Genomic DNA, 22,037 nt, shown 5'->3' on the forward strand with positions numbered 1-22,037 from the left:
ATGTAAAAATTTTCTTTGTTTGGTTCGATGGAATACTATTAAGCTAATTAAGAAGGGAAAAATAGCAATGTTGGGAATGAGAGAGTGAAGGAAAATGGTTTTACTTCAAATATTGGGGAAAACTGTTTACAAAAGAAAGGAAAACTCTTTTCCACCTTAATTTTCATTTTTAAATCTCTTGTTCAATCAAACAAAAGAAAACGGGGAAAATTGTTTTTCCTTCCTTTTAAACTCAACCCAACATTAACTAATCATACACAAAATAAACTCAAAAACAATTATAATTAAATTATATATGCAAAAATATAAGTATTTCCACTAAAAATATTATAAAGCTGTTTTTCCTTAAGCTGAAAAAAGACATTGCTACGCATTATGCCTTTAATATGATTGCATATTTGCATCTATCTTTAATGAAAGAGTGACATCTCTATAAGATCGTGTACATCAAATTTGAATTGCATAGATCCACTAAATATATGGCGACACTCTCAACCTTATTAACAAGGGGCTTGAAATTCTTTCTTCCTCCTTACACTGTTTGTAATTGTTGTCCAACTGCTCAAAAAATCGTAAGATCATCACGGAAATTCTCTTTTGTTTGAGGCGAATTCAAAATTATTCAAATTGTGTAATCATCCATTATTGCTATTGGTAAACGACCCATAACAATTACAATCTGAATTATTTACCCCTTTGTGAGTCTCTCTTGATATAAATCTATTCTTGGGGCCTCAATTATACACTTAAGTTTTTGGTTGAGTTGGTCCCTTGACATGGTATCAAGAGCCAGCCTGACAAAAAGGTCACGTGTTTGAATCTCATCCACCCCTTGCATCCACACTTCAAGCCTCAAGGGCTCTTGCATGAGAGGACGTGATAGAGTATAAATCTATTCCTAGAGCCTCATCCATAAACTTAAGTTTTTGGTTGAGTTGGTCCCTTGACAAATAGAATCACTGTAACGATTAATTAATGAATAAATGTTAACTAGCAAGCTTTTTTCAACTGATAACAACCTATCTAAAGTAAGAATAACATGTATAAAATTGTCATAAAATAAAATCCTAGTAAATAATATTAGCACTCTTCCAAGATAGGTTCAAGAACAGGTCTCCAAGCATAACAAATTCTCTTTCTTTGACCGATTGCACCGGTATTACTACTATTCCCGCCAAATTCCTCCAAATTCTGACCGGCTAAGCCAGTACTCCCCAAAGAAGGAGAAACCTTAGAACTTCCACGTGTCCTTTTACCTACTTTATGATCACAATATAAACTCATTACATTCTTAATAGCAGCTAGTTGCAAGTCAGATAACCTAGAGTTGACTTTATCAACCGGCACCAATAGGTAAACTTTCCGACCAAGTAACTCATCATCAGCTCTCATCGCCGGTATCCGGTGATCTCTCTCGAGTTCTTCCACCGGAGTAAGCACGAAACCCGGATTCTCAAGCATTAATTCAGCAACTGTTGTAGGAAGATTCACAAGTCTCATTTGCCCTGATGAATCAACTAACTTTGCTATATTTTTTGAGTTTGATATAGTTTGGATTTTAATGCATGATAATGATGAGCTCAAATTTCCCATTTCCTTTGTTTTAATGCAAAGAAGAAGAATAGTAAATATATATATATATATATATATATATGTGATAGGCTACTTGTGATGAGACCTACTCGTTTTTCTGGTTTTTATACAACGACGTGAAAAGACTCAAAGACGGAGGATATAAATATATGGAATAATATGTTTCTTGGAAATAAAAGGTTGTTGAAGTATAAGGAATTAAAAGTAAGATTTATGCATATATATATAGTGGGATATTATTACTGAGTTTTTTGTCTTTTGAATTAGTGTGTTAAAAAGGAGGGGAGTACGTGTGGTTTAGGAGAAAAGTTCCAAAGGTCAAAAATAGTAGAAAATTAAACGAGTGTTGAATAATTGAATGAGTTATGATTATATATTTCTTGCATTAAATTATGACGTAAAAGAGAGGTGTGAAGGAAATTTCATGGTTGCTTGCTACTGTTTTTGGCACTTTAAAATTAATTATAGTTGGGTGATAGCATGCTCATTCTACTCTTTAGTTTGACTGTAACTTTGTTTACTGATTAAGAAATAAGGATAAACATGTGTTATAAATTGTTACTCCTATTCTAATTTCTGTCCGCACTACAATATTGCTCGTTTGCTAATTTTTTTTAAAAGTCAATTGTACTATAATAGTATCTTTATAGTTTTTGTATTTTCGCACTAGCTATTTACATATTACTTTAATCATTATATGTGCTTTATATATAGATAAAAGAAAAATATAGTCACGTACAAATTTGTTACATTTGTCTCTAGTTAAAGTATGTAGGTTAAAAAAACATAGTATTAGAAAAAGGCATATGATTTGTCAAAATTATTTTTAAATATATATATTTCAAACTATCATTTTCTAATTATTTATACTAATATGCTAATTAAGTTGCACGGACACGGGACATGTAGACACGCACGGGAGAACACAAATTCTTAAAGTGAAAAAAAAACGTGGGGGAAAACGTTAGAGAACACGATATTTTACAGTTTTGGTAGTAGATTAGGCTATATTTTGAGAGATTTAGAGATATTGAAAGGAAAAAGTAAGGTTGAGAGGGAAATTATTTCATCTAGTAACAAAAAACTATGTCGATCTCGTTACAATTCACTATTTATTTTCAAAAGAAAATTCAAAATATCTAAAAGTGTCGTAAAGTGTCGAAAACGTTTAAAGTGTCTGAAACACAAAACGATGACCCGTAGAGAGTGTCCGGTGCATCATTAAATGTAATGAGATTTGAAAGAATGTCTGGCCAGATAGTTTATTATCGAATCTCAACAAGAATTGAGAGCTCTTTTTCATCCACCTTGTTTCCCCCTCCTTTGGCCGAAGATTGATTCCTCTTAAAATTAAAGAAGCTTATCAGAAAACTTGATATATTTCAACCCATACAATTGAACCCTCTTATAGGCTCATATAGTCAATGCAATTATATTATTGGTCTATTTGACTTTACAAAAATAATTTGTGTCTCCAGTATGATATTTTTTGGGTGCAAATCAAGTATGCTTAATGAATATAATCAAATAAAAAAAAGACTAAACGGGTTATTATCTCATATTCAAATGTATGTCGACATGGTGGGAAAGAGGAGTCACAATAGACCATCATTATATTAATGTCCTATTTATAAATATAAAATGAAACTTACACTAGTACAGAATAGGCGATTTGCGTCGGATGTGAGGCGCCTATTTGCGTCGGACATGGGTCCGACGCCACAGCCCTCGACGCAAATCGCCTATCAATGGTCTGCGTCGAATGCAGATCCGACGCACATTTTCACCTATTTGCGTCGCACCTCGTATACGGTGCGACGCAAATGGCTATCCCAGCCCAATTCAGAGTAATGCAGAGGGTAATGTGCGTCGCACATTGCATTACATACGACGCACATCGTTCGTCTTGTGCGTCGATTCATTGTTGCATGCGACGCAAATGGAATTTTGGCGTCGTTTCCGTGTTTGTGCGACGCAAATGGGGTGACGCAAATTGACCTTTTTCTACTAGTGTTAAATGGATCTGGTGCAGACTAAGTTAGTGTGTACCGGGTTGGTAATTGATATTAACTTCATATAACGAGTTTTATAAAGATATAATGAACTTATATACAATATAGTGAATTTTATCAACGGAAAACATATAGTGAAATTTTATGCAATATAGTGGAGGATTTAATTTTAGTATTTTAACATGTCAAAAGATGTAGGTTTGTGTAGTATATCTTGCCACGTGTTTTAACATATAAAAAGTTGTAGTTTCAACATGACATAGTAAATTTCTAAATAATATATCATTATTCAAATTATAGCATTAAAATAAAATTTGAATTGAAAGTAACAATATAATGAAATATATATATATAATCTGTAATTTTCTTTGTACAAAATAATGAATCAAGAAATGTGTTAATTTTCTAATCAACTACAGTTAAAATTACATTTTTACTTCTAAATCATAACTATATATATATATATGTATATATATACTTCTACCATCTAAATTTAACACCCTTATTCCAAGATAGGTTCAAGAACAGGTTCCCAAACCTTGCAAAATCTCTTCCTTTGACCATTTCCACCGGTCAAATCCTTCACTAATTCCTCTAAATTATGTTCATCTAAAATTGGAGAAACCTTAGAACCGCCACGTGTCCTTTCACCCACCTTCTTATTATTATTACAAGAACAAAGAAGAGAGTCAACAGAAGCTAGTTGCAAGTCAGTCAACCTAGAGTTGACTTTGTCAACCGGTAGTAGAAGGTAAACTTTCCGGCCAAGTAATTTTTCATCAGCTTTCATTGCCGGAATCCGGCGAGTTTCCCGGAGATCTTCTATCGGAGCAGGGGCGAATCCAGGATTTTCAAGCATTAATTCAGCAACTGTTATAGGAAGATTTACTAGTGTTATTTTTCCTTGTGTATCAACTAACTTTGCTATATTTTTTGAGTGTGATGAATTTTGGGTTTTTATGCATGAGCTAAAATTTCCCATCTTTTTTTTTGTTTTTGTGTGTTTTAGAATGAAAAAGTATTGAATTTTATGGAAGAAAAATATTGATATTGGTGTTTTTGTGAGGTTTGAGAAAAGAGTATGTGAAGTGATGTTTATATATAGTAGGGAAAAAACAGTGGAGTACGTGTGATTTAAGAGTGTGAAAAGTCAATAGTAATAAAAAGATATAACGAGTTATGTTTGAATAATTGAAATTTTTTTGTATTAATTGTAACGTGGAAGAATATGTGTGATAAGGGAAAGTTCATGTGTTAGTGCCTATTTTTTTGACTCAAGATATTTGTTTTTGTTTTAGTAGGCTTATCAATAAGACAATAATACTCAATAGTATGTGTATGTTAATGGTTGCCTTTCTTTTGACTTTAGCTTTTTCCTCTCTTTATTTTTTTTAAGGTAAATGAATGGAACTTGGATATGTGATGTAGACTGTCTCAAAGGGTGAATCAAGAGAGTAGAAATTAATAAAGGGGAAAATGATGATTTTTTTATAATGAATTTGTATTTGGATTTGGGTGTTGTTCCGGGTTAGTATTGTGTTTTCGAACTTGATATGTATTTTTTTCAATTTCCACTAAAATATATTAAGGAAAACTCAACATTTAAAAGATACAAATATAATATTGTGGATACTTAAAACATGATTAAAAGTCGGTTGAGATGGTAATTGTGTCGTGTTATAATAGCAAGAAGTCACTGGTTCAAATATCAACCAACTTTTAATTATACTTTAAGTATCTACATTATTATATTTGTACCTTTTAAATGTTGAGTTTCCCATAATATATTTTATTGGAAATGATCAGAAAAAATGCATATCAAGTTCGGAAATACAATATCAATCCGGGGTAACGTCCGGACCCAAAAAATACAATAGTTGGCTAATTGAGGTTGAGGTGGTGGAGTAGTGATATCGCTTCCCATTTGTTATCCCTGAGAAATATAGGGATCAGATCTCATGGGACTCATTTGAGTAATTTCTCATATCCCCATCTCATGTAAGTCCCCTTCATCTTACCAAAAAAGAAAAATGCCTAATTTTAAATTAAAATTAGATGGTCTCTTATAAGACCAACTCTTTTTGCACATATCACAATTTTTTTATTTCTATCTATTTGCTTTCTCTAATTCCACAGTCTCTGTCAACATCTTACTTATTCTAGAATAGATTATGTATGGCAGTACTAAATGGTAAAGCACTAAAACTCCTAAAATACACAAAAGTTTACATATTATAGATTCGTACATGAGACGAGGTTACAATATTCTTATTATATTACAATAATTACTATTTTGGGTCGTTTCACGAATATTGCAACAATTCCACTTTTGGTATGAAAAGCAACTTTAATTGATAATATTTTCATTGCTTTATCTTATTAAAACCATCATTAATTACTCACTTTGCCTTATAAACTTGCTTTTATTTTCTAAGGATAATTTCTCTCCTACCCTAGTAAATTAAAGAGTTACTTTTATGCTAAACTACTCATTTGTTCCAAATGCTTAAAATTGTGTCCAAAAACATTGTTGTAATAGAAAAATAACCAAGGTAGTATTAGTTCAGCTAAATTTTGATTAATTGGGACACCTTTAGTTTCTAATACTTATAACATTCAATTTTGGCAGTTTTTTGGGTCATTTTTGGCTCGAAATGAACGTAAATGCATCAATATGTTCGTTCCAAGCCACATGACTCATTTCTAATAACCTATCATGTCCCTAAGAGGCTTCCCGTGGCATTCGGAGCTCGGACCCCGGGAAAGTCCGAAAGCGTGTATTATAATCTTCAATTTTGGCTGTTTTTGGTACATTTTTGGACTTTTCCAGGTCTGGTCATATTTTCTCCCGAAACTTTCCTAGGAAGGCCGATCATACCTGTAACATTGCGTGGGTGCTTGGCACCATTTGTGTTGCCTCGAAATGCCTCTAAAGACCCCATTTGTTAATTTCTCCTCAAACCTAAAATTAGCTCGAAATGAACGTAAATGCATCCATATTTCGTTCCAAGCCACATAACTCCTTTCTAATGACGTAATGTGTCCTTAGGAGGCACCCCGTGGCATTCAGAGTTCGGACCCCGGGAAAGTCCGAAAGCGTGTATTATAACCTTCAATTTTGGCTGTTTTTTGGGACATTTTTTTACTTTTCCGGGTCAGGTCATATTTTCTCCCGAAACATTCCTAGGAAGGCCGATCTGACTTGTAACATTGCGCGGGTGCTTGGCACCATTTGTGTTGCCTCGAAATGCCTCTAAAGACCCCATTTGTTCATTTCTCCTGAAACCTAAGATTGCCTCAAAATGAACGTAAATGCATCCATATATCGTTCCAAGCCACATGACTCCTTTGTATTGACCTAATGTGTCCTTAGGAGGCACCCCGTGGCATTCGGAGCTCAGACCCTGTGAATGTCCGAAAGCGTGTATTATAACCTTCAATTTTGGCTGTTTTTGGGACATTTTTGGACTTTACCGGGTCTGGTCATATTTTCTCCCGAAACGTTCCTATGAAAGCCGTCATACTTGTAACATTGCGCGGGTGCTTGGCACCATTTGTGTTGCCTCGAAAAGCCTCTAAAGACCCCATTTGTTGATTTCTAGTGAAATCTGAAATTGCCTCGAAATGAACGTGAATGCATCCATATATTCGTTCCAAGCCACATGACTCCTTTCTAATGACCCACCGTGTCCCTAGGAGGCTTCCCGTGGCATTCGGAGCTCAGACACCGCGAAAGTCAGAAAGCGTGTATTATAACCTTCAATTTTGGCTTTTTTGAGACATTTTTGGATCTTTTTTGGAGCTGGTCATATTTTCTCCGGAAACGTTGCTAGGAAGCTAAGACCGATCTGATATGTAACATTGCGCGGATGCTTGGCACCATTTTTTGTTGACTCGAAAAGCCTCTAAAACCCCATTTGCTCATTTCTCCTAAACCTAAAATTGCCTCGAAATGAACGTAAATGCATCCATATATCGTTCTAAGCCACATGACTCCTTTGTAATGACCTAATGTGTCCTTAGGAGGCACCCCGTGGCATTCAGAGTTCGGACCCCGGGAAAGTCCGAAAGCGTGTATTATAATCTTCAATTTTGGCTGTTTTTGGGACATTTTTGGACTATTCCGGGTCTGGTCATATTTTCTCCCGAAACTTTCCTAGGAAGGCCGATCATACCTGTAACATTGCGCGGGTGCTTGGCACCATTTGTGTTGCCTCGAAATGCCTCTAAAGACCCCATTTGTTCATTTCTCCTCAAACCTAAAATTGCCTCGAAATGAACGTAAATGCATCCATATTTCGTTCCAAGCCACATGACTCCTTTCTAATGATGTAATGTGTCCTTAGGAGGCACCCCGTGGCATTCAGAGTTCGGACCCCGGGAAAGTCCGAAAGCGTGTATTATAACCTTCAATTTTGGTTGTTTTTGAGACATTTTTGGACTTTACTGGGTCTGATCATATTTTCTAAGAAAACGTTCCTAGGAAGGCCTATCATACTTGTAACAATGCACAGGTGCTTGGCACCATTTGTGTTGCCTCGAAATGCCTCTAAACACCCCATTTGTTCATTTCTCCTGAAACCTAAGATTGCCTCGAAATGAACGTAAATGCGTCCATATATTCATTCCAAGCCACATGATTCCTTTCTAATGACCTACCGTGTCCCTAGGAGGCTTCTCGTGGCATTCGGAGCTCGGACACCGGGAAAGTCCGAAAGCGTGTTTTAAAACCTTCAATTTTGGTTGTTTTTGAGACATTTTTGGATCTTTTTCGGAGCTGGTCATATTTTCTCCGAAAATGTTGCTAGGAAGGCCGATCCGACATGTAACATTGCGCGGTTGCTTGCCACCATTTTGTGTTGATTCGAAAAGCCTTTAAACACCCCATTTGCTCATTTCTCCTGAAACCTAAAATTGTCTCGAAATGAACGTAAATGCATCCATATATCGTTCCAAGCCACATAACTCCTTTGTAATGACTTAATGTGTCCTTAGGAGGCTCCCCGTGGCATTCGGAGTTCGGACCCCGGGAAATTCCGAAAGCGTGTATTATAACCTTCAATTTTGGCTGTTTTTGGGACATTTTTGGACTTTTCCGGGTCAAGTCATATTTTCTCCGAAATTTTCCAAGGAAGGCCGATCATACCTGTGACATTGCGCGGGTGCTTGGCACCATTTGTGTTGCCTCGAAAAGCCTCTAAACTCCCCATTTGTTCATTTCTCGTGAAACCTAAAATTGCCTCGAAATGAACGTAAATGCACCCAGATATTCGTTCCAAGCCACATGACTCCTTTCTAATGACCTACTGTGTAAATGCACCTAGAAGGCACCTCGTGGCATTCGGAGCTCAAAGTTCAAGAAAGTTCGAAAGAGGTATTATAACCTTCAATTTTGGCAGTTTCTGGGACATTTTTGGATCTTTTCGGGTCTGGTCATATTTTCGCCCGAAACGGTCCTAGGAGTGCCGATATGACTTGTAACGTTGCGCGGGTTTTCTCACCATTTGCATTGCCTCGAAAAACTTCTGAACACTGCATTTGTTCATTTCTAGTGAAACCCATAATTGCCTTAAAATGATCGTAAATGCATCTATATATTCGTTCCAAGCCACTTGAACCTTTCCAATGACATCCCATGTCCCTAGAAGGCACCCCGTGCCGTCCGGATCTCGGGCCACAAAATATTACGAAAGCGTGTATTATACCTTCAATTTTGGCTGTTTTTGGGACATTTTTGGACTTTTACGGAGCAGGCCATATTTCTCCCGAAACGTTGCTAGGAAGGCCGATCTGACATGTAACATTGCGCGGGTGCTTGGCACCATTTGTGTTGCCTCGAAAAGTCTCTAAACACACCATTTGTTCATTTCTCGTGAAACCTAAAATTGTCTCGAAATGAACGTAAATGCATCCATATATCGTTACAAGCCACATGACTCCTTTCTAATGACCTAAAGTGTCCTTAGGAGGCAGCCCGTGGCATTTAGAGCTCGGACCCGGGAAAGTCCGAAAGCGTGTACTATAACCTTCAGTTTTAGCTGTTTTTGGGACATTTTTGGACTTCTCCGGGCCTGGTCATATTTTCTCCCGAAACATTCCTAGGAGTGCCGACATGACTTGTAACGTTGCGTGGGTATTTCGCACCATTTGCATTGCCTCGAAAATCTTTTGAACACCGCATTTGTTCATTTCTAGTTAATCCCATAATTGGCTCAATATGAATGTAAATGCATCCATATATTCGTTCCAAGCCACTTGACACCTTTCCAATGATATCCCATGTCCCTAGAAGGCACTCCGTGCCGTCCGGATCCCGGGCCACTGGAAAGTACGAAAGCGTGTATTACAACTTTCGATTTTGGTTGTTTTTGGGACATTTTTGGACTTCTCCGGCCGGTCATATGTTCTCCCGAAACAATTCTAGGAAAGCCGCTGTGACTTGTAACATTGCACGGGTGTTTGGCATATTTGTGTTGCCTCGAATAAGACTTTGAACACTCCATTTGTTCATTTCTTGTGAAATCCAAAATTTGGGATTAAATAACTATTGTTACATAGAAATATGTTGTAGTTTTGTTTAAAACCGACAAAAGATGTATATAATAGGCATAGACTATAGAGTTAGCTAAGAGATTTTTAGTTGAAAAAATATCATTTTGTGACTGAAGATTATTGAGGCAGGAATCTCGCTTGTCTTTCAAAGAAATTTTTCCTGTCGAGTTTCGAAAATGGGAAACATGATCTTCATCAGAGTTTCCTTGCTAAATAGATTTTTAGATTTTTTTTTTTATGTTTATTGATTTACACATCCTTACTTCCACTTCTGTAGTTCAATAAGTGAGGTTTTCTTTTTTCATAATGCAAAGCGATGGCCTCCAGATTCATTTTTACCAAGAGGGTTGATTCTCTGGTGGCTTCTTATTGTATTATGTCTTTTCTTAGATGTTAATTTAAATTTTTATTGTGGACACTTAAAGCATGATTAAAAGTTGGTTGAGATGGTAATTGTGTCATGTTATAATAGCAAGAGGTCACGGGTTCAAATCTTGTTGCAATGTAATTTTACTTTTGTTAATCGACATGTACTTTTGTACACATTGAACAATTCTAGTGAAGTAAAATAGGTGATACGTGGTGTTATACATTGTCACACATGCCTTTTAATATATTTGTATAAATATTATTTTACTCGATTAGCGTCATGATATGAATAAGATAGAAAATAAAGCACCCTAATATGGGTTAGAGCTAATTAAATGGGCATAATTTATTTTAGCCTGATTTCGAGCTCAGTCCGACCTAAATTTTTTGGCTTTGATACAAGTTTTGGACAAGTCTTTAATGACTTTTTAGTCTACATTTCAGCTCGGCCCGGTCGGCCCGGTCCAATCAATGGAAATTTTTTTTAGGAATGGTCGACTCGGCCCAAAATCACCTCTAATATGGATCAAAGATCAGTTATTCATGATCAGGAATAAATGATACATGATTCAATATATATGATAAATAGTGCATTTTTTTTTTTGCGTTTATAAATAGCACAAGGATAGTGGACCAAAAGAGTCACAACTCACAAGGATATTGATGTAGCTCATACTTAATCTTATATAAGAGCTCTGATTTTTGTTTATGCTACAGTGGTTATCTTCCTTGGCACGGGATAGTGGTGGACTGGCGGTGTCACCGAATGGGTGTAGGAGTGTTCCTTGGCACGGGATAGTCGTGGACTGGTGGTGTCACCGAATGGGTGTAGGCGTGTAGCCGTGTAGGGCTACCAAAGTCGGGTGAATGGTTAAGTAACACAACCATCTATCTTACAACACATTACATCGACGTATGCATACATACATGGACCTATGCATAACGTATGCACTTGAGACCAAAGTAGTGAACAAAATTGTCAGGGTACAGACCAGTAAATTTGGCTAAATGATTATTGATTAACTGGCTAACATGAGTCTATAGGAGTATTTAGGTATCTGAGTATGGAATATGTAACAATTTTAAAGTAGCTATAGCCTGTATAATGAGATTTCAACAAGCATTTTTGAATTTGATGTCCTGATATTTACTGCTAAAAAACATTTTAATCCAAGCATCAAGCAGATATAAAAAGCTAGCTCAAAACTTCAAAGAGGGAAAAATCCTGTATGTTACAAAAAATCACTGGCTGTTAATTCCATGCAAATCCAAGGTATTAATTTCATAATCCCAACCGCTTAAATTCGAAACCATTTCAAACTACATGATGAATACCATCAACCTCTTTTAACCTTTCCAGTTCATTCCCTACATTTTGTTTCCCTGTGTGGAACTTTATGTCTCATCCACTCATCATCATCTATTTGATGTACTGAGACATCCACTTGAACCCTTCACCGTAACCCATTTTACGGACGATACTGCACATGAAGATCTCGAGAGGTCGGACATTGGAGTCCGTGAGGTTTACATTCCCTTTGCCGGTTGTACAGCTGGATAGACCAAGGTGGTAGCGGAGCTCGTCTTCTGAAGCAGCATAAGGTATATCAATCTTGTTTCCTAAGATGAGAAATGGAACATTGGCCAAGGCTTCATCAGATAGAAGGGCGTCCAATTCTTTCTTTGACTCCGAAAGCCTCTCCTTATCGAATGCATCAACGAGGTACACCACAGCATCCACCTGGAGTGAGAAGATAAATGCATAATTTGCACCAAATAGTGAAGCTAAATCCCTAACAATTGTCTACAGAACAAGTAGGGAGAAGACAAAGATGCCATTATGAGGCGAACCGAAAGGCTTATCCATTAAGTTTATGTAGGCTTCTACTATGCTACGTACCAAACTGTCAGTCAACCAGTACTTATTCAACCAAACAAGTTTATGGCCACCTTCGTACTTTTCACCTTAGAAAATCCTCTCATCTTAATTTGTTGGTTCTTAATAAAACTTATTCATGAACTTATTGGCCATTTACCCCTTGTCTAACTAATGTATCTTGAAACTATTTTTAAAGGTGAAAAGAACAACGCAAAAAGGAAGTGCAGACATTTTATGTGAACCCCTGTACAGATTAATGCTTCATCCTATAAAAAGATGGCAACTTGTACATGAGTATCTAGATACACCTTTGATAGAAGTGTATACTAGTCCATAACCAATAACTGCAGATAAAATAGAGCAAGAATCACACAGATACAGCTAGTACGTAATGAATCAACCTAGGGAGAGGGGTACTTTTGGTATTACAATAATTAGTTAGATTTAGTAGTAGCTTGAAGAATAAGTTAGGGAGTTAGGGAAGAAATATCTTTATAAATAGAATGGAATAGGGAGAGGGGGAGAATGTTGAATATTGAGTAGTTTTTCGGTGAACTTTTAAGAGTTCTTTTGGGAGAGAGCAAGCCTCTCGAAAGCTTGTAATCACTATCCTCATCTTACTGTTTTTTAGAAAATTATCAATTAAGTTCCATTTAAGTCCATAATCTTCTTCTTTAATCTGTCCTAAAGATGTCAGTTCTATCACATAGTACTACTTGCACCATAATGAGCTTGCCAGACCAACCTAGCTGCTGAAATATTAAATGTAACACCATCACCATGAAGCAGTTCCACAGCCTTACAAACAAAAGCAAAGTCACCTCAAGGTCAATGAAGCAGACATTACAACTGAGCACGAACCATGCAGCAGAGAGTCTGTTCAAACCTGTCAAATGGGCCCAATTTCTGTATATTAGAGGGAAGACGCAGAAGGGGAAACCTACATTACTTGTACTCATGCCAGACACAAGGACTTGTTCAGATGTCTTACTAGGCTATTATATGAGAATTTTCCATAATTTTGCCCTGAAAAGGAAGTGTCCATGTGTCCATACCCATGACGGAGTATCGAAGATCCAACATGGGTACTTGAGGTAAGATAAAGAGTCCAAGTAACATTGGGGAACCATCTTCTAACTCTCAGCTTGCATTGTTTCACTTATGGTTATATACTTATATCCAACTGACGAGACCCGACCCCTAACCATCTCAAAACCACAAAAACGATCCACTACCGCCAAAATATACTCACTGTATACCATCATAAGTTTGTTTTCTATTTTTTTTCTCTTTTCTCTTAAATTCCCAGAAAAGACCAATATGTTGATTTTTCGGCTTATAAAAATGCAGTTTCCGTGCATCTTCTGACCACCGAAACCAAAACTACTTAGGCGTGTTCCTAAGGGTTAGTCAAATCAACCAAAGGGAATACCCACCCCAGAACCATGAGCACATGGTGTTTATCCCAGGACCTCTAGAATGAGCTTCATAACAAGTAGTAGTAGAATTAGATTGCGCTTATCAGAAGGCTACCAAGCCACAAGGGGGTATCAGCTCCCAATTGAGATACAGAGCAGTCATGGTGCCATTAGCAAAGCAGTTGCATCTTTTGTGTCTGGTGGCTACACCAGACACGATGGATAAAGTTAATATAACTTGCTTGATAGACACGATTGATAAATATAACTTACTTGTCCACTTCAGTAAACATACAAAGTATTCATCCATTAGCTTCTCCCTGCTCACACTGGCTTCCAATAAGAATTGTAATTGTGTGTGTGCTTCTCTATCAATCAAAGTTCTCTAAGCTAAAATTAGTAATTAGGAATGATCATTGCAATTTCTAACATGAAAAGTTGATTAGCCGAACGCAAAAGCTTATCTTAGGAGGATAGCCTAAATGATCACACATGCAATGGTGTAACCATATATGAAGCATAATGGAAATTGGATTACATGAAGCCAAAAGCAACAGCTTAAAGAGCCATCCTATGGTTGATTTCAACTAGAATAAGTTGGTAAAGTCTTGGGGAGTGATAACCAAGACCTAGTTGAAACTAAAACACAAGAATCCAAGAAATATAAACACACGTTATACTAGTAAAATAGGACACAATCTAGCAAGGCAAGCTATAGAGTAAAGGTGCAGGTAATAAACAATATTGTCTAGTTTCCATAATTGAGCATGAACTAGTGTTTTCACCTATCAGTGCTAAACACAGTAATACTAACCTCAAAACATCTATCTAGTCTCCTATGGGCCTACGCCAATAACATTTCTGATTATTGGAATTTAATTTGTGTTTCTTACATTCTTTTTCAACAATGGTAACAGAAACTATCTTCGTCAAGGCCACACTAGGCCACTCTTTGGGATTAAAAAATGACAAGACAGTAATCAGTGAGGTATTATTGACTTCTTTAGAGCCCAGAGCATGAAAATCACCATCACCTCTAATGACACTTTGTCCTTTACCATATAAAAAGGGAATCTTTCAATTTGTTTGTCAAGATATAAAGTAAAAGTGATATAGATACAGTGACTGCAGAGTCTTCCAAGAAATATTCCATTCAAAAAGGCGTTTGTCCGTGGTTGCTAGTTGATGTTGTTAGTTAAGATGATCTTGTATCTACGCCTCTACTGCTCTATCTCACATTCCTTCAGCAAATTCATTTCTAGATAGGCCAATGACTCAAAGTCTCAAAATCTATCGAAATTATATAGAAAAAGATATGTCACTGTTGGCAACCCTTTAGTGGAAGCTCGTTTCATCCTCAATACCCAGTATAACAGAATCTAGGCCAATGTTCATGTTAGATCCCACCTTTAGCTCATATTAACTTGTTTAGCTACCTTTTTATTAAAACCTGTGTGTAAAACTGTTAAGAGCCAGCAGATTTGCGAGGGCTTTTTTCTATTGTCTACAGTCTTAAGTCTTAACACATCCTATAGCAAGCTCAAGAGGCTATACTGTCTATGGCCTGTCGCCTACTGAAGCACACACTTTGGCTTTGAGTCCCAATTTTCAATTATGTTTGTACTCACCAGCACTAAAAGATGTTAGAAACTATTGTAATTGGACTCTTGAAATCACCTCCAGTACTTATGTTGGACACTTCACAATTGATCCTCCAAATTGAGCATGGGTGTGGCACTTCGACACATTCATTTTGGGCGAAATCATAGAAAAAATTTGTTAAACAGCCAAGATCGAAACTTAGAGGTGTACCCGTGTCTAACATAAGTACCCTAGTACGAGAAACACAATATATTGAGCTTTGCCAAATAAAAAAAGTAAGTAAAAGGCGTCCATTCCTATTCTCGCACAATGATCTTCACAAACATGACAAGATAAACAAATGAACCACAAAATGCATCTCATTAATAGCTAATTACACCAACAATGACAAACTTCAATGAAATCCCAATGGACAGCACGATATCAGCTCGTTATCATACCAATATAATGTACCTTGGCATAGTAATCCTTCCAAACTCGACGAGCAATCTGATGACCTCCCAAATCAAAAGCTTTGAACTTGATTTTCCCAATGCTCAACTCTTCTGATGTTGGGTGTTGTGTTGGCTGATGTTGAACCAGCCTCTGCATTCACCATATTACCCATAATAACAATCAAACTTTTACCCATAATAACCATCAAACTTTTACCCATAATAACAATCAAACTTTTACCCATAATAACAATCAAACTTTACCCATAATAACAATCAAACTTTTACCCATAATAACAATCAAACTTTTACCCATAATAACAATCAAACTTTACCCCATTTAAGCATCCCCATATAATTAAAACACCCACTTCAATATCACTTCAAATTCTCCATCATTCAACAACAAATCAAAACACTAACAATAAACAATTTACACAATACTCAATATCAAAATATACTTTAACTCCTATAATACAATCAAAGTAATTAGAGACACCCAGTTATAATTTCACATGGATCGGATCATATCACACATCAAAACAACAAATCCATCATTTCTCTTTATGAACTATAACACTATTCAAAAATTCAACTTATTTTCCTAAACAAATATGAGATGGGTAATTCCAAAAGATCGATTTTTTCCCAATAAAATTCATAAAATTGAGATGGGTAATCCTAAAAATCAAGCAATTTGTACAAAAAGAGCAAGAAAATTACCTCATCTTTGAGCATGTGAAGAAGGGTAGTTTTACCAGCATTATCAAGGCCTAAGAACAAGATCTTAGCTTCTTTTTGCCACAAACCAAGAGAAGCTAAGATCCCATAAAACCAATCAAAAAGAAACATGATTTTTGCCTTTGAATTTAGTTTTTTGGGATCAAAAGAAGAAGATCAATTAACCCAATTATTCCAGATCAAAAAAATAAATTTTTTGATCAATGAAAATTTTCTCACAAATAAATGCAGCCGACAAGAAGATTAAATGAGAAAATTTTGGAGTGATGGAAATATCTAAAGAGAGAGAGGGAGAGGTGATGCAAGAGTGGTGTAAGTGTGTGTCATTGGGTTTGGTGAAGAATGGAATTAAACATGTAATTTTATATTCATGTTTTTGTTTTCTTCTTTATATAGAAATTCAAAGAATTTAATAGTAAGTTAGATATACAAAAATAAGTAATACTAGTAAATATTAAGGGTACATATAAGCATTAAATACATTTCTTTAAATGGAAACAGTTTAAGAATTCAAGACACATTTTCACATCAATTGAGGTAATAAATGCTTGATTTAATATTTTATTTCCATTATAAGCACCTTATACATAGCCCTAAGGGCTACATATATCATTTTCCAAATATTAATAATTTATTTTTTAGGAAAACTATTAATGATATTCCCTTCGTTTCTTTTTAATTGTTATACTTGCACTTTTCACGCATGTCAATGCATAACGTTGATGACATATATACCTTTAGTTTTGTATATGTAAAAATTATAAAAAATACATATTAATAAAATACATGTTAAGACGAACATAATAATATCCCACATGACTATATTTTTATTTACGTATAAATCACATTCGATGGTCAAAGAAAAATTTATGAATAGTGTAAAATGTCAAAGTGTAACAATTAAAAAGATATGGAGGTAGTATTTAGGTTATTGTCTTTGATAAAAAGGCCATAACATGCATTTTAGATGGCTAACAATAGGCCATTGTGAAGGGTGAGAGCTTCAACTAAGAAAGGGTTTGTATGTCGCAGGTCGTAATAAGAATTATCATTGATAATCACTCTGTGACCTAATTTAATTTACGCTTGTGCTTTCAACTTTAGTTATACTTTAGCATTCATGGTCGAATCTTCTACTCTACATCAAGGCTTACTCTTTGTCGTCCAACATAACATATAAAAAACGTTTTCATTGAAGGTGATGACCTTTTGATCATCAACGCAGTTAAAGGTCTTTGGGCTCCTCCATGACAAATAACTAATATCGTGAAGGATATCAAACATCTACTAAATAAGTTCAATAGTTGGCAGTTCACCGATGTCTCCCGAGAACAAATCGGATGATCGATTGGATTGCTAATTCGTGTCATGTAGTCAATTCATCCTTTTATTGTCACTCCTTGTAATAATTCTTCGCTTTTTTTTATAAACTAACTATATCAGGATGTGTGTCAAGCTATATTTTACTAGTGCAAGTTGTAAGAAGAGTGAATTTTTCGGTTTGATTGGACATAAATAATAGTGTCTAGTATACGACGATGAGTTCATTATACGTGAATCATGATGGCTCGAATGGAGAGTTTTAACCATAGTTAATGCACCATTTTGAAACATATGCGCAATTGTGCATTTCGTGATTGTCAAATACTTCATAATATCTAATAACTACTAAGTGGACATTATCTAGGAGAAAATGATCATTATTTTTGATGAAGATGATGACGGAGTTATTGTATTGCGCAGTGCATGGCAATTGGGCCTAGCCCTTACTTTCATCTCAGATTGTGACCAAATAAGTTGTGAGAAAAGGTGATCATGGTCGAGTCGAGTTTTGTTCTAAGAAATGGTCCAAAGCTTTGGGCCAACTTTTTCATGTCAAAACCCGTTAGTTCGGACTAGGCCAAGCGTTTCTGATCTGACCAAAATTTAGCCTGAATTTGAAGATTTGATTGTCCATGGCCCAATTTTTGCCCAAAATAGGATCGGGCTGATCACAAGTCGAAATTTCATGTCCAAAACCCGCTATTTTTTGGGGCTGGTCGGGTCAAAGTTGATGACCTATTGTAAGTGTCGGTTTGAGATCAAATTGTCAATGGAGGTCTTTTATATTTTCCGTCTATTTTTTTAGTAGTTACATTTTGTCATTTAGGATTATTTTGTTTAAAGAGATATTTGGCTTTTTTTCATATGGTAGGTTGGCTCCTATCAGTTTATAACACATCTCCAGTTAGTTGATGAACATATTTTGTCAATTTATATATATATATCCATTCCTTATCAATTTACTCACTTCACTTTGGGAAAAATAATTCAGCAAAAATATTACAAACATTTGTTTGTCAAATGGAAACTATAAAAACTATTTTATACAAGCACACAGTTTAATTCTGTACAAGTACATAATTTTGATGATAAATTGGTAATTAGTAGTGAGAAAGATATTGAAATAACTTTAAAAACAAAAGAAGGTGCTTCTATATGAAGAAAAAAAAAAGGTAGGATAACTTTTTGAGACGACCTTATCTTCTAATATAAAAAGACAGAGTAACCATCAAGTGTTCTTGGGATGCTTCACAATCATCACGGGACACTTAACTCGCTTGGCACAATCATAACTTACGCTTCCTAAAAGAGCCCTGTAATCACAAAGTATATATAAGTGGTTATAGTTTTAATTCAAATCTTAGTACTTGTTCGTTATTATTCCTTTTTTCCAATTTTCAGTTTTTTTTTTTGAAAATCAAAAACAAATATATGGACACTAGAAAAGGTAGTTTCCAGCTTTTAGTTATCAGTTTTTAGAATTGACATGTTTAGTATAAGTATGACTAATTTTAAGTTTATTACCCCTTTTACATCATATGACTTTTATATTCATAAAATCAAAAACTGAAAACTTATAGTAATACTGAATGGGCACTTAATTATTGCTTCTTTGTTTGATGAACATATATAGTTTTAAGATCTTTATGTTGTTGGTCGACTAACACATATATAGTACAACTTATCATTTGAGGAGGGAAGGCAAACTCTATAAATGATAAATTTTTCAGAATTTCTTACATTCAAGCAAATACATTTTAGCACTCCTTAGAATGTTAATCATATGAAAATTAGATGAAAAGTCCATACATAGAAGCTTTTACATATAACTGTTGCACCACTAAAAAAAAACCCTCTCATAACCTCAGAAAAATATAAAGGATTTTTTTTACTATTTACATTAAAAAAATTATTACTCAGAAAGTCTGTTGATTTGTAAACCTACTACATAGGATTTTAAACAATTGCAGGGAATATCATCTTATATTAAGCTACTATATTAGGAACTTTTACCGACTTTTAATAAAGTTATAAGTTTCTCACCACGAACACAAAATAAATATGTGTATAAAACGTAGACAACAAATATATTATTTTTCATGTATTAAAGGTATGTTCACTTCGGCATAAAACAGTTGAACTGAAATAAACTGAAATGAATAGTGATATGTGAGAGTAAAAGAGTTGTCCAGAGCTGAACTATAGACCCTAAAGCTTTACAAGTTTATCCCTTTACTTTCTAGTATGAAATAAATGGTTACCTTACCTCTTCACAAATCCATAACCATGGCTTCCCATAACCAGCATATTAGCTCCTAATTTCTCAACTGTTCCACATATAACATCTTTGGCATCTCCACTACCAACTTTTTTTTCCAGCTTAATCTAACATCATAAGAATAATGAACAAAAACATAAGTTAAGTTGCAATTATAATTATTTTTGAATTATTACAATAATCGTCAATCAAATCAAAGAGTAGCTTAATTATTATAAGTAGAAGTTTAAGGATAATTAAGAAGAAGAAGAAGTGTACTTTGATGTTGGATTTCATACAAACTGCTTGAGCTTTAGACATTACTGAGTCAACAAGCTTACTTGTGTACTCTTCTAAGGCTGCTACTACATCATTTCGAAACATGTACCCTGCCAAAATAACCATCACATATTGGTTGAAAATCTTTAAATTTGACCAAAATTTTATGATATACATTCGTATTTGTTATCTTTTGCACGAGACAACTCTTTCTAAGGAACTCGAGCAAAATAGCCACGTAATTTTGGGAGAATAGGTGCCCCTCAGAAAGAAGGTCGAAGTGACCAAGCCTAAGCGAATGTTAACTAAAAACACAAGTCTCTGAAAAGTCGTATTTTTTTTTTGTTTGTCACCCTCCCGACCTAAAAATTAAAATTGTTTCTTTTCAGTCATCTCCACTAGACCATATGTTCTTAATATCAAGTTATCAACATAAAATTAGGAAATTCATAAAAAAAAATTACCATCTTAGGTTTCCAAAATTAGTCAAATCCATATGAATTATGACTACTATTTAATTTGCATATTAGAGTTAATATATTAGGACTTTCTCCTTAACTTTATATATCTTTTTAGAAAAAACAAAGTGATAAAATTAGTAAAAAAAAATTATACTATTAAGTATGAATCAACAATAGATATTATTCATGCATCAAACTAAGAATTCACACACTATTTTAGCTTGTTTCTTGTTCAAGAGAAGTTATACCATAAAAATTTAGACATAAATACTGAAATTAATTAGGAAGAATTTACAAATAGTCAATATAATTGAACAATAAGATATACATATATACTTACCAGCAACATCAAAAGCAGAATAAGCAGGAGGAGGGGGTTTAACATAGAGAAGAACAAGAGTAGTATTAGAAGTACAATTATTTTGTTGTGAAACTGAAATTATGTTATTAAGACACCATGATAAAGCATACATGCTTTCTTCACTTTCATCTACTGCCATCACTATTATTTTTTTCTCTACTTCCATTTTACTTAAAAATAAATATTTACTATTTTTTCAAAAAAAAAAATTGTAGGGTTTTTTTCTCAAAATAAGTGTTTTTTAGCAAGTGAGGAGAAAAAGGGATGTTTTGGCTATTTATAGAGAAGATGAAGATGGTGTTATTAGTTGTTTGGATTTAGTAGTTTTGTGAGTGTTGTTTGTTTTCAAGCCAATGTTTTAAGTGTAAAACAACAGTCTATGATTTGAGAAAATTAATTAATTTATTAGTGTTGTTGGTTTTGTTTTTTCTATTATTATTTGGGATTACTAAACGCAACTTCACTTTATTAATGCAGCTAAAAAAATTCTTATGATTATTTTTAATCAAAAGGGTTAGGTTTTTTTTTTTTTTTTTGATTGGGAAATTAAGTTAGCCCAAGGGCTAACCCCTACCAAAGTTACTAGCCTTGTAGGAACTACCAGCACATTGACTGGTAAAGCATGCAAAGCATGCTAAGGAAATACCCCAATATAATGCTGGGGGTAAGGATCGAACCCATGACCTCAAGAATCAGAGGGGAGTGCTCTACCACATGAGCTAGCTCCTCATCCTTAAAAGGGTTAGGCTCTTAACC

The 22,037-nt window shown here is 34.9% G+C and overlaps 3 protein-coding genes across 3 annotated transcripts; all 3 read right to left on the reverse strand.

Moving 5' to 3' along the window:
• Positions 1–1,080: 1,080 nt before the first annotated feature.
• LOC104894848 (hypothetical protein) lies at positions 1,081–1,593 on the reverse strand. The gene has a single exon (XM_010681194.2). It carries the CDS (start codon positions 1,591–1,593, stop codon positions 1,081–1,083), a length of 513 nt encoding a protein of 170 aa, XP_010679496.2.
• A 10,119-nt stretch (positions 1,594–11,712) lies between these two features.
• LOC104894754 (GTP-binding protein SAR1A) lies at positions 11,713–16,951 on the reverse strand. The gene is made up of 3 exons (XM_010681061.4): positions 16,583–16,951; positions 15,879–16,010; positions 11,713–12,267 (listed from the first exon to the last, which is right to left on the reverse strand). Exons 1-3 carry the CDS (start codon positions 16,709–16,711, stop codon positions 11,947–11,949), a joined length of 582 nt encoding a protein of 193 aa, XP_010679363.1. The 5' UTR covers positions 16,712–16,951; the 3' UTR covers positions 11,713–11,946.
• A 1,969-nt stretch (positions 16,952–18,920) lies between these two features.
• Positions 18,921–21,534, reverse strand: LOC104894755 (universal stress protein PHOS32). The gene is made up of 4 exons (XM_010681062.3): positions 21,261–21,534; positions 20,460–20,569; positions 20,190–20,308; positions 18,921–19,236 (listed from the first exon to the last, which is right to left on the reverse strand). Exons 1-4 carry the CDS (start codon positions 21,445–21,447, stop codon positions 19,152–19,154), a joined length of 501 nt encoding a protein of 166 aa, XP_010679364.1. The 5' UTR covers positions 21,448–21,534; the 3' UTR covers positions 18,921–19,151.
• Positions 21,535–22,037: the final 503 nt, after the last annotated feature.

The sequence above is a fragment of the Beta vulgaris genome, chromosome 5 (genome assembly GCF_026745355.1).
Source record: "Beta vulgaris subsp. vulgaris cultivar EL10 chromosome 5, EL10.2, whole genome shotgun sequence".
Taxonomy (NCBI): Eukaryota; Viridiplantae; Streptophyta; class Magnoliopsida; order Caryophyllales; family Amaranthaceae; genus Beta; species Beta vulgaris.

What these genes read in the sequence shown, in the direction of transcription:
- LOC104894848 (XM_010681194.2), bottom strand. Translation starts at nt 1,593, where the DNA reads ATGGGAAATTTGAGCTCATCATTATCATGCATTAAAATCCAAACTATA.
- LOC104894754 (XM_010681061.4), bottom strand. Translation starts at nt 16,711, where the DNA reads ATGTTTCTTTTTGATTGGTTTTATGGGATCTTAGCTTCTCTTGGTTTG. An exon ending in TTCACATGCTCAAAGATGAG is followed by an intron (nt 16,011 to 16,582) that starts GTAATTTTCTTG and finishes TGGTGAATGCAG; the next exon opens with AGGCTGGTTCAACATCAGCC. An exon ending in GGAAGGATTACTATGCCAAG is followed by an intron (nt 12,268 to 15,878) that starts GTACATTATATT and finishes TTCTCACTCCAG; the next exon opens with GTGGATGCTGTGGTGTACCT.
- LOC104894755 (XM_010681062.3), bottom strand. Translation starts at nt 21,447, where the DNA reads ATGGAAGTAGAGAAAAAAATAATAGTGATGGCAGTAGATGAAAGTGAA. An exon ending in TTCTGCTTTTGATGTTGCTG is followed by an intron (nt 20,570 to 21,260) that starts GTAAGTATATAT and finishes TTATTTTGGCAG; the next exon opens with GGTACATGTTTCGAAATGAT. An exon ending in GGTTATGGATTTGTGAAGAG is followed by an intron (nt 19,237 to 20,189) that starts GTAAGGTAACCA and finishes TTGTGATTACAG; the next exon opens with GGCTCTTTTAGGAAGCGTAA.